This window comes from Branchiostoma floridae, chromosome 8, assembly GCF_000003815.2.
Source record: "Branchiostoma floridae strain S238N-H82 chromosome 8, Bfl_VNyyK, whole genome shotgun sequence".
NCBI classification, from domain to species: Eukaryota; Metazoa; Chordata; class Leptocardii; order Amphioxiformes; family Branchiostomatidae; genus Branchiostoma; species Branchiostoma floridae.
This window is the reverse complement of record NC_049986.1, coordinates 9,520,244-9,532,676: the sequence shown is the minus strand read 5'-3', so window position 1 is coordinate 9,532,676 and position 12,433 is coordinate 9,520,244. Positions and strand designations below refer to the sequence as shown.

Here is a 12,433-nt window from a genome sequence, read left to right as displayed (position 1 = left end):
TCCATTTCGCTAGAAATGATTCTTTTTGGTGGAGTATCCGACGCCCTTTTGCTTTTTTTAAATTCTATCTTTGTGTAAACAACACTAACTACCTGTTTTACAACTGTAGACAGTTGGTAAAATGACTATCAACTCTCCTCTACTTCGCTTGCTATTTCTTGGGGGACGGCAATCCCCAAAACACATGAATGCCTAACTCATTTTTGAATCGGTCCAACATCTGGTTCACTGATTTTTTTCAGGTCCGTGTTTTCTGGACCGGTCCAGCAATAAAAAACTATCTTTGACATCAGATTATATAAATGTAGAAAACAAGCTCGATGTTTCTGAATTGCGCACTACCTTCGTTGCCCAAATGTATACAAATGTAGTTTTGATGTTGTTGTGTTGTGTCGTGAAGAGATTTTAACTGACACACGAAATGGTTTTAAAAATGTATTATTTGATTTTAATTGCCAGTATTGACTTGTTGGAATTTATTTGTAAAATTGGCACAATTCAGTCTGAATTTGTGACTGCCAAGTTCGATTGAATAAAGTTTGATTACCTGGTCTCTGCATTTTTCTGCAAAGTTCTTTCAGGCCCTCGGGAAGTTAGTTGAGGAGTAAGACCATGATCATTCATGATCATCAAGGGCACAACGTCGGGGGCACGGTGGGGATCGAACTCAGGACCTGTAGATTCCGAGCCGAAAGCTCTACCAGTTACGCCACGCCCGACGCCACAAAGGAAAATCGAAACATTTGCCAGGTAAAGGCCAGACGCCATGGAATAACATACTTTTCAAGAACACAAAACTAATCGAATCAAACTAGCTACTTGGTGCTCAAGGACATAACAGAGGAAAACAAGAACAGCACAATTTTTTTTTTCTATTTGCTTTTGGACAGACGAGGACAATGTGGCACTGCACTCAAGTTTTTGGTAACTTATATTAACAGTACCACATACACCATACAGACAGAAGGTACCCATTTTTACACCTGGGTGAAGTGAGGAAGGTCGTGTAAAGTGCCTTTCCCGAGGGCACAACGCCGGGGGCACGGCGGGGATCGAACTCAGAACCTTTTGATTCCGAGGCGAACGCTCTACCAGTTACGCCAAGGACGACGCCACATCAACAGCACAACTTTGCTCACCGAAAAATGGCAGAGCCCCCTTGACAGGAAGTACCTCCGTGACAAACACGAGAGAGACGACCACGGAGAGCATGATGGTCACTCCGTAGGCGATCCGATCTCCCTTGTCTATGGGCATGATGAAGGTGATGATCATCAGCACCACAAGGATGGCGCAGGGGGCAACAGTCGTGGCGATGTGGAACATGGGGATCCTCTCCAGATGAACAGCTAGGCACGCCGTCTTGTTGCCTTCAGCGAAGATCCTGTCCCTCCGATCCCATTCGCCTTCCTGTTGTGGGGGAAACCAGCCATCACAGGTACTGCCCTCTCCGCATTCTGTGTTCAACAAATAATGTTTTAGACATTAAACTCTAAATTTTGATTCCATTTTCTCTGCCAAAGCTTACTGTTAATGTGCACCCTCACTGCACTTGCGTCAAGCTTACGTCACTGCGGGTTTCGTTCACTGCGTCACTCACTGCGGGGTTCGTTCGCTGCGTCACTGTTTTGTTATTTTCTCCGACATTTTATACTTTAGATTTTGCGTAATACGTAAAAGTATGACTTAGAAGACGACAAAATGCACAAACATTCAGAAAATTTGTTCTTATCTCTGAAATTCGTTGAATATCTTTCAAACCCCACAGTGACGCAAGCTTGACGCAAGTGCAGTGCGAGTGCACCTTTAGATATTTGCAAAACCTTACCGATGGTGTGCTTAATTGCAGAGGACACAGAGAAACAGATGTGACAATCCATGGTGTCGGCAGGGAAGAGGAACGGGTTTGCATCGCAGATGGTGCTGGTCAGAGTCTCCACCCTCCATGTTACCGTACCCTCGGTGCTTAGCAGGACCGGTACCTCCTTAGGCAGTCCGGCGTAACCGGGATCTCCACTGTGGAAACATCAACAAACGTAGTATTGTTTGGCGTAGTCGGTAAGGTGTTTGGCCCAAATCCCCAAAGGTTCCGGGTACAAGGATATAAAGTTTATTACAAATTCTTGCCCGTGGGCTAATTGTAGGTAACATGAGAGATTCGGACAAGGTAAAAACACAATATCGAAGGTGTCTACTCTAGTCTAAAACTAGTAAAAGCTAACTCTAGGTCCTGGGTTATTGGGTTCGACTCCTTTTTCGAAGACAGTGAAAGACGAAGGATCCCACCTTTTCTATCATGTGTGGGTTTTGTGAAGTTAGAAGAATTGTTTTCTTTTTGTCGTTGAATGAAGAAGTTTGGATGGAATTTGGTGGCCTGTTCAAACAGCTCTTTTCTTTCGTGATCATAGAAAGAGTAGTTTGACATAAGATGTGTACAAAACTGCTCATGTGCCCAGATATTGTGCCCTTGGGAAAAGCACTTTACACGATTTTACTCAGAGTTTCGGTTAGGGCTGTCCTCGGATAGGACGTTACATGGAGGTGGATAAAGCAGCATAGTCTAATTTCTCTTTGATCATTCAATATGGTAGTTTATATTTTGTGACACCCATTGTTTTCCCGTTCTTGTACTACGTTGCTGTGTTGTACTAACTTAAAAGTAGAATCATGTAGTGTGGACATGTAAGTCCTAAGAAAAAGTTGCAAGATTCTGTTAACTAGTAAAATAGCATTCCTTGTATGACTCAAAAGCCAAGTTTACTGTAAGAATTAAGTACCTATATAATCTAAATTTGAACAATTATCACTTTCTATTGAAGTCTACATTGTTATTTCAATACTATCTACCAGCATGATGTAACTGTTCATAAAACTGTATCTAGGGTCCGGTCGTCACAAACACCAGTCATATTGGACTATTAAAGGTAAATCATGTTATGTTGGACACAACATAATTTTTGTCTGTTAAAAATATTCATCACAATTCATTACATTTCTTAACATGTAATGAAATAGATTTAAGAAGATTCCATCTTGATCTTAAGGTCTCATTGATGAGTTTCTTCTTCCCATAGACTTCTATGTTATAATTTGTGGTTTAAATGGGCGCGTTCATAATGAAGCTACATGAAATGTCAGCAGCATGCATTCTATGTTGAGCAAAAAATTGCCAATAACCAGAATCTATAGTTTTGTTGTTCATAGCAATTACAAGCTACAATTAGTCAATCCCCGCAAAGGGCACTTTTTCCTTGCTAGTTTACAACAGCACCACTCAGAACCCAGGATTGTGTACCTCCGACCTAGCGCGCGGCTGTCAAACTTTACCTGCTAATTTATTCAGTGACAAGCAAACTTTCACCAATCTAACTTTTGATATCAGTTCGGCTGGCTAAAACTAAAAGGGAATTTCTCACCGCTAAGAACATGCGTCTATGCAGCCGTTCAGTTTTTGGCTCGGATCTCTTTTAGGGTACCCACTCGCAGTAATACATCAATGAGACCTTATGACAATATTGTAACAAGAGACTGCATACTTCGCCTTCAGAGTAAATGCAGGGGTCCAGATGCTGCTGGCCGAGACGCTGAGGGTGTCGAGACTCCTGTAGTACTTTGGATCCCACTTCAGCCGGCTATCCTGCCAGGTCTGCCAAGAAACAAAATGTTTTGCATAATTACAACAATAGTCATAGGCAGAGAGGAAACCAGACGAACACACTGGATTAAGGAGGCAGTCTGGATCAGAAACTCAGCTCCAGTCATGAACAGAGGCGAGGGGGGATACAAATTGAGCCACGTTTGGGACGGCATTCTTGCTGCTGCAGCGCCACCTACATCGGCTATAAGTAGCAACAAGAATCAGACCAAGTCATTCTAGCCCTGATGATGGTGTCTGACAGACATCGAAACGTTGGAATTCGGAAGTGAGTGCACTTCTGGTTGTGTATCGAAGAACCTTACAATATGGGTATAACAATAGAAAATTGTAACATTTATAACAATAGTAACTAAACCTCCCAATGAAAAAAATGACAGAAATTGCGCACTTTCTTAATTAAGTTTAGATAATTGAGTAAACTTACGAAGTCGATGACTACAGCAGCAACCAGCAGCTCTAGTTTTTCGTCCTGAAATAAACAGCATTTATCAGTTGCTTTTTGTTACATCATCGGGATTTCTATTAGTTGTAATAAACACAGATGTCAAGTGTGTGACAGATGTGTGAATAGTTTCATCAGGTTGGTACGTCACTGAATAAAGAGACTCAACCAATGCTTCATTCTCACGGACGTTTCGGTGACCGTCTGTCACCTTCTTCATGGCAATTCTGACTGGTTCACATTGTACTGCAGGGCAGGTGTCGCTGTTCATAGTTCAGATGCGGTCACAAAACGTAAAGTATCTTAACTGTGAGCAGTACAATGAAAACCAGCCAGAATTACCCTGAAGAAGGTGACAGACGGTCACCGAAACGTCGGTGAGAATAAAGCATTGGTTGTGTATAAAGAGTCCCTGTTCCGCGTAAAGCCCCCTTCACACGAGAGCACGAATGAGCCGGAATGCCGTCAGAATGAAATTTTTCTTCTGTTTCTGGCAATTCCTCGGAATTCGTAGTGTATTCTGGACATTCGTACTGCATTTTAGATATTCGTCACCGTTCTTTCGGCTGGCTCCAAAGTTTTTGACATGTTAAAAACTCACCAGTTGAGGTGCATTCAAAATACTGCAGTCTGACCGCATTCTACGGTATTCTGACATTATTCAAAACATTCTTACATGTATATCATTCGATGGAGAACCGAAACGGCAAGCCACTTCAAATCCTGTCAGAATGTGGCTAAAAGAGTATCTGGAATGCAGTAAGAATGTCTAGAATACACTACGAATTCATAGGAATAGAAAAGAATTTTCATTATGACGGCATTTCGGCTCATTCCTTCTCGTGTGAAGGGGATATCAGGTCCATTTGGAATACCTACTCGGAATGGCCCCGAATGTGGCACGAATTTTGCAAATACTTCATTCCGGTTCTGCTTGATTCCTGCTAATTCGGTTTCAGTGTGAAGGCCCTATTACAGATGGTAAAACGTACCAAGTCGACGATCTGTTCCACGTAGCCATTGAAGCTGATGACGGCCTGGGTTTGGTTCTCAGTCTTCGGCGCCTGGTTTGGACTGTACACAATGAGCAGCTCCTCCTCCAGCTTACTCCTGATATCCACTAAGGAAGGGAAAGTACATATCTTTATTTTTTATTTATCTTTTTATTTATTTGTTTAGCTGTTGGCTATTGCCAAGGGATGACCCTGGGAGAGAAGAATACATATATGCATGTTACAAATAAAATCACTAGCATTAGCTTAGAAGTAATAGTAGTTATACATTTAGATCATATATTACAATCTGTACACATGGAAAATCACATAGCATATTAAGTTAGTACATGTACTGACATTAGTTAACAGAGAATGGATCTCCAAGAGAGAGCCATGATTTGGCTTTGAAGGAATGCGATGATAATGTGGTAGCTGTTTGTGTTTCAAGTGGAAGATTGTTCCATAACTGTGTCTCTGTGGAGGAAGGTTCCACAGTACATATTCCAATCGGTATCTTTCGAAATTTCGAACTTTAGTAAGATCATGTGGACTTTTTTCGTCTTCAGAGTGCTACAAAGTATTTAGAATTTTTCTTAAACCAGATCTAATGACAATCAAACTCGTCTCCTATACTGCCAGGTGTAGGTGCACTCTCACTGCACTTGCGTCAAACTTGCGTCACTGTGGGGTTCGAAAGACACTCAACGAATTTCTGAGATAAAGAACTAATTTTCTTCCTTTTTGTGCATTTTTGTCGTCTTTTAAACCATACTTTTACGTATTACGCATTATATGAATTATAAAAAAATCGGAGAAAATAACAAAACAGAGACGCAGTGAACGAACCCCACAGTGACGCAAGCTTGACGCAAGTGCAGTGAGGGTGCACCTTATGGGAGACGACAATCCTTGACAATCACCTGAACAGCTGGGCTTGTCAGTTTGCCAGATGCCGCCTTCAATGCACCTCACTTCGCTGTCAGACCCGTTCTCCAGGGAGTACCCCACGTCGCAGGTGTACGAAACCTTTTCTCCCACGTTGTAGAACCTTTTGACGGGGATTCTCTTTCCGTAGTTTGGAGGGCCCAAGTCCCAACAGCCGACAACGTCTGGGTGTAGTAATCGTTTCCAATAAAAAGGCAATAAAACTCTCCATCATCATAAAAACATGACTACGTACATTACATGGTCGAGGAAAGCGCCTATGCAGGGTACTGGATCTAACATCGACTATCGTACTTCCACCAGGTGCCATAATACCGCCACCTCAAAAAACGTTAGTATAGAGTTCTTCAAAAGATTGTCTTGAACACTGAATGTTAAATATCCTGAATTTAATACATTTCAGATATTTAGTTGTTGAAGACAATCTATAGAAGGCCTCTGTAACAACGTTTTTTTAGGTGGCGGTATAATGAATGGCACCTGCCGGAATTATGCGAATGTATGTAACATTATGTTGATAATCGACAATGGTCAAAATATAATGTATTTCGGTATTGGCGTAATAAATTCAGAATATTTTAGGCTTTATAAGACAATGAATTAAATCTCACATAATCAGAGTCCTAAAGGAAGTCCATGGCTCACAGTTTCTAGGGTGAATATAGTCTGATAAAAGTCTTCCTCTCAGGACTGAGTTTTCACCTTAACCCCTTGGAAGATTTTCGTCAAGTCTGAGAGCCCAAAAGATCAATTTAGGAGGCTAAGAAACATGGTATGGTTAAGAAAATTTCTCCCATCTTGGTACTACAACTTACTGCACGGAATGACGTCACACTCCTCCTGGCTGCCATCTTCCACCAGACAAAATGGCCGCTCCTGCCCGGTAGGGTTGCGGCAGTAGTTGTTCTTCAGGTTAGCCCAGGGGTACTCGGTCGGGTAGAAACCAGCCTGCGCAGCGGACCACTCCACACAATCTGCCCCGGATGTAGTTTTACTCCATGTACCGCGGTAGTTTAAGCCATTACCATGGTAGCAAACTGGGAAAGATAAACGGCTATACATCAGAGATTTGGCATATATCGTTCAAAGGAAATGAAACTTCCTTTCTGATCTGTGATTCGATTATGCATGAAATGATAAAATCTAAGTGACGTAACAATTTGAAGTGTTCTTATAATTGTTATTGGCTGGGCCGACTACTTTCTCTTTGTTGAATTGATATTGTAAGAGGCTTACAGTAGGCGAGGCTATAGCACAAGCGTCTGGAGCGGTTTCCATTCGGCGCTAACTCAGATGACCTCCATACGACAGTAATTGCCCCAGGTGCGGCCATAGGGCTGTAGGTTTTGAACCACTTACACTGGGCAGGATCCCTTCTCTTAAGCTAAGGGCACAACCCGCCGTATGTGCAAATGCGTGCTGGCTACTTGCCAAAACGTGGGCAATCCGCGAAGTGGTAAGTACCGCCTCCGTACGAACTCGTAGGGAATCCGACGAATTTTGGTGCACCCAGACGCGCCGTAGAACTTGACGTGCAGGCAAAACTTTGTGTGCCATCAGACTGCGGATTTGCCCCCCACACGTGTCAATACGGGCGACGCGCCTGCCATGTACAGCCTGAACGTTTTCAGAAATACGTGGCAGTCGTGGCCTAAAAAAAACATACGGACAAATTGCAAGCACGGCGGGTTGTGCCTTAGCTTTATCGATGAGAGCGGTGGGTTCTTTAGCGTGCTCGAGGTGTGGTTCTTCTCAACCGGACCTCCATTTAACGTCACATCCGAGAGACGGTCCTCACTTTCTTCCGAAAATCCAACATTCAGGGGAAAGCAATAGATACAAATTTTCCTTCTTACCCTCGTTGTTCTTCGTCTCTGGTTCAGGGTTCCAACAGGCATGTGGTGGTGACGGAAACAGATCACAGGTAGGGGATCGGTTCTTCACCGGGTCATCAGCCATGTGGAGGACTTCCTCACACCACGAGCGGCACGGTGCCAATTGTGTGCTAATCATTCAAAAATAAAAAATAAAAAATAAAAAATAAAGACAAATGCAAGTTCAGAGCGAACATTTCTATCGCAATTTTTGAGTAGGAATGACAAAGTGAATGTTGTTTGATCTAAAAAAAAGCTACCAATGTAAACTCATTGCTACAATTACAAGTGAAGCGCAAAACTTTTACTCACATGCACGAGGTCGTGTTGTCTCCATGTTGGGATGAAGAGCAGGAAGTGTTATACTCTTCGGAGATAGCACATCGCGGGAAGATGACCGCAGCTGCGAATTCCCGGAACTCAGGATGTCGGTTCTCTGCGTGGCTGGTCGATCTGTTGAGCAGCTCCACGGCAGAGGAATTCTGTATCTCCTCAAACGTCGTCTGGCCCAGCTGATTCGGCAGCATCGCAAGTCTGCTGTCTAGGTTCAGATCCACAGGAATTGGCAGGCATACTGAAAATTACAACAAAGTCAAACAAAGTGTTTCAAAAACAAACGATTGATGATATGAGAGCAAAAAGAAAATTTTCAACGTCGAAACCTTTTTAAAGCTTCTTGTTGGATCGTGCGATTGATAGGATTTTTTTTCTTTTAGAAATGCTATTTTACGAGCAACTACGTCTATGATTACGAACCGTGATAACAGAAAAAATGATAATAGTTAATGCAAAACTATTGCCCGAGGGCTAATTGTAGGTTCTGTGATATTAGGAGGGTAGTTTCTTGTTGTCTGTAAATATGGGGAAATTTGGGAGGAATTTAGAGTCTTCTTTAAAAAAAATAAAGCTCTTTTCTTTCGTGATCGTAGAATACCCCTGTCACATTATCCACGATCTTCGGGCGTATATATAGATGGAAGATCGGCCATATTTAAGATCGACAGAGGGTTGCGCGTATTTTTCCCCTGAAAATTGTCTCTGTCACATATAAGCCAGAATTTGTACCTTGTACAATTGTTGTGCAATAAAGTTATAATTACATGTATAAGCGAGGCTAGGGCGATTGCCGCAGAATCGTCGTCCGATCGATTTTCGCCAAATGTGACAGGGGTAGAAGGAACAGTTTGATATAAAATGCGAATATCATTGATAAGTTTTCAATGATAACTTACCACAACCTTCCTCGTCACTCCCGTCCGTACAGTCCGTCCGCCCATCACACCGCTGCCACGCCAGGATGCAGGCATGTCCGTGTGCGCACTGGAGGTACCCCAGGGGACAGTGGAATGCTGTGTGGGAAATTTTGTGTCAAGCCTATACTTTAGTTTTAAACAGACAAAGCATGGCTCTTCATTTGTGCAAATGTGTAACATCAGCAAAACAATTTATCAATGAAGCTGCATGATATATTCCAAAATATTGTTTGTTTGTTCCAGGTATATCATCAACAACTGTTAAGGTGCACTCTCACTGCACTTGCGTCACGCTTGCGTCACTGCGGGGTTCGAATGTTACTCAACGAATTTCAGAGATAAAGAACGAATTTTCTTACTGTTTGTGTATTTTGTCGTCTTCTAAGTCATATTTTTACGCATTACGCAATATCTTAATCATAAAAAAATCGGAGAAAATATTAACAAAACAGTGACGCAGTGAACGAACCCCACAGTGACGCAAGCTTGACGCAAGCGCAGTGAGAGTGCATCTTTAGTGGTCTTTATTAGTAAAATTATGATAAGAACAAAGACATGACGGCATTGTTTGCAGTAGAGTATCGTGTTTATGTGCATGTTTGTGTAACTACTGTGTAACACGCGACAAACCTAGCCTGAGTATCATCCTCCGTAGTAACCGCTGGCTCACGACTTTCGCTTGCTAAAGTCGTGAGCCAGCGGTTACTACGAAGGATGATACTCAGGCTACGACAAACCATTATTTAGCTGGCATATGAAGTTGCGTGCAGTCGAGCAGGGTGCGTCGTTCCAGCCGGTACGGAAGTGGCTGGCACAGACTTTTCCTTCCCCTACATTGTTGGGTTCCCCCGGCTGCCACCCTCCATTCGGCCAGTCCGCGACTGTGCTGTATGGAGTCCCATCTTCCCACATCCACCCTCCCTCGCCGCTCTGATCGCTCATGCCGAACCAGAAAGGGGAGTTGGGGTTCAATGCGTTCAAGAAGTCGTCCGCGTCTTCGTCCTTCGGCATGGCTAGAAGTCCCCTGTCCGCTGCACACACATGCCTGGCCTGGTTGTAGGTTTTGCCTTGGTTGTACGCCTTGAAGCACGAATCCTTATGTGCAGTGTAGCCAGAAGGACAGCCTACAAAAATACACGGTGTTTTTTTTCAAGCCATTTTACATTACTCTGCAGTGATGTTTTGTCCTTCAGAAATAACTTTATACATGTAAAGTAGAAGCCAGTTAATTGCACCACGGATTGTCGCACATTTCTGTTAATTGCAAGGGATTCCAAAATCCGTGGTGGTGCGATGTAGCTGAATAACTTCGCTTTGTTGCACCACCCGGATAATTGAAAAAGATATGCTGGTAAATTGGGTGAAATTAAATGGTTTCTACCGAAAATACCAGTAAAAAAATGAACCGTTCCAAATTTGGTAAAGGTACCCCTGCCAAAATGGACACACACACACACACACACACACACACACACACACACACACACACTTACCACGTGTATATCTGCATCTGCTAGTCTACCGGTACAGCTTGTCACTGACATAACGCTTTTGCAAAATTTGAAAGATTAGAACTTTGATAAAACGGCCTTCCTTATTAGTAACCCTTGAAAATACTTTCATTCCTTTTTGTAGATCATAGGCCTATAGGATATTGGAGTTTTTTTAACCATGGCCAGTTATTTTAGTATGCTCAATCTTATGTCTGGTGCTTACTTTACAATGGGGTAGGAAATTTCCCGAGCATACATGCAACCCATGCTTCGCCTATTGGGTCAGTGAAGTCAAGCTTAATGTTTCTGACTTAGGGAGAAGAGATGCTGCTACAGTTATCACTATGGACCGCTCTTCTTCATCACTATATGGTAACATCAGGCCCTTCGAACTTCGAATAAAAAATACCTGTGCAATTCCTAGAATTTTTGCAGACTGAACACAATATACCATATGTCTTGCCCCTGAGGCGTCGCCAAAAAAGATGCAATACCTGTACATCCAATGCTACTGACGAGCCCGTCCCCTGCATACCCGGTGTTGCAGGTACATGTCGCATTCAGGGCAGGAGGGGGGTTATCCGTACAGGTGGCCAGGATGCCACACGGGTCACCCAAACAGGCATCTAGATCTAATCATAGCATGTAAAGAAGAAAATGAGTTCAGAGATCTCATACCACTGGGAGAGAATAAGTTCTTGTATCTTTATTATATTTGATTATGGAAGTACTGGAGTACGAGTATCCTCAGCCAATCCTTATTGTGGGTTTTCTTTTCCATAACACATATGTTACGTCGTCGATGTAGGGTAGGCATTCAGTTAATAAGATACGCCAAAATGGTTACTCAAGCAACTGGGTATAGTTTTGGAAAAGGTCAGACGTTTTAAGACGTTACGTCATCAGATTAAAAGTGCCAACTTTTATCTGATAAGAATACCATTCAAATTTTTCATTAAAATTATGCAAATGACTCTCGTAATTATATCAATAAGATAGCCAATCATGGTGAGGTTGACCTAGCGCTAAAATAAATAGATTTCCACCATTTACTGCTATCAACCTATGGTATTTTGGACTTACAAGCATAGATAAAAGTTGTTGATTCAGAATGCCTATATGGTGAAATGTTTCACCTGCTATCATGAAAATCACTGGAAGTGCGGATTTTCCAAATATCTTTTTTTACCTACCTGGTATTTTTTTCATTAGAAAAACATTCAAATGAATGTTTTTGGACACTTTGGTCTTTTGCGATTGTCTGCTGAAAAAATGTATTTTGGAAAAGTAAAGTTCGCGGACCCAAAATGGCGGATCCGAACATGCAGCATAGATCATGTATGACGTCATTTTGATACGTCACTTTGACGTCATTGATGTTGCTCTTGACAACGGGAGTGGTTGAAGAGATTATTATTCAATCATGTGCAATTGCTGTTACGATTTTGCTGCACGCCTTTCTGCGAAGATCCTATTTTCATGGTTTCAGCCAACAAATCACGTCATAATGACGTAATATGAAGTAACAATGACGTCAAATTCCTTATATGTCATACAATAAGTCAACACACAGTGAAACAAAAGGAGGCAAACGCGGGACAGAACCACCCAAAAAATACATCAACTTATTGTGGCATTAAAATGGTGTCTTTAACTTATTAAATATGAAATATGTATAAAAGATGTAGATATATAAGGAAATAATCTTGCGGGTTGATTTTCCGAAAAAGGAAAGAAAATGACAATTGCTCAATGCCATACACAAGAAATCTC

At 42.2% G+C, this 12,433-nt stretch overlaps 1 protein-coding gene across 1 annotated transcript in view; it reads right to left on the bottom strand.

Moving 5' to 3' along the window:
* The window catches only part of LOC118421188, a 14,658-nt gene extending 2,648 nt beyond the window's left edge, over positions 1 to 12,010 (bottom strand). Inside the window, exons 1-13 of the mRNA XM_035828350.1 lie at positions 11,983 to 12,010; positions 11,155 to 11,292; positions 9,905 to 10,291; positions 9,147 to 9,263; positions 8,227 to 8,488; positions 7,897 to 8,045; positions 6,856 to 7,077; positions 6,016 to 6,204; positions 5,093 to 5,220; positions 4,083 to 4,127; positions 3,537 to 3,646; positions 1,829 to 2,016; positions 1,140 to 1,457 (exon numbers count right to left, since the gene is read on the bottom strand). Of these exons, the coding sequence (XP_035684243.1) occupies positions 1,140 to 1,457; positions 1,829 to 2,016; positions 3,537 to 3,646; positions 4,083 to 4,127; positions 5,093 to 5,220; positions 6,016 to 6,204; positions 6,856 to 7,077; positions 7,897 to 8,045; positions 8,227 to 8,488; positions 9,147 to 9,263; positions 9,905 to 10,291; positions 11,155 to 11,292; positions 11,983 to 12,010 (2,281 nt within the window). The remainder of the gene's footprint in view (positions 1 to 1,139; positions 1,458 to 1,828; positions 2,017 to 3,536; positions 3,647 to 4,082; positions 4,128 to 5,092; positions 5,221 to 6,015; positions 6,205 to 6,855; positions 7,078 to 7,896; positions 8,046 to 8,226; positions 8,489 to 9,146; positions 9,264 to 9,904; positions 10,292 to 11,154; positions 11,293 to 11,982) is intronic.
* Between the last annotated feature and the right edge of the window lie 423 nt (positions 12,011 to 12,433).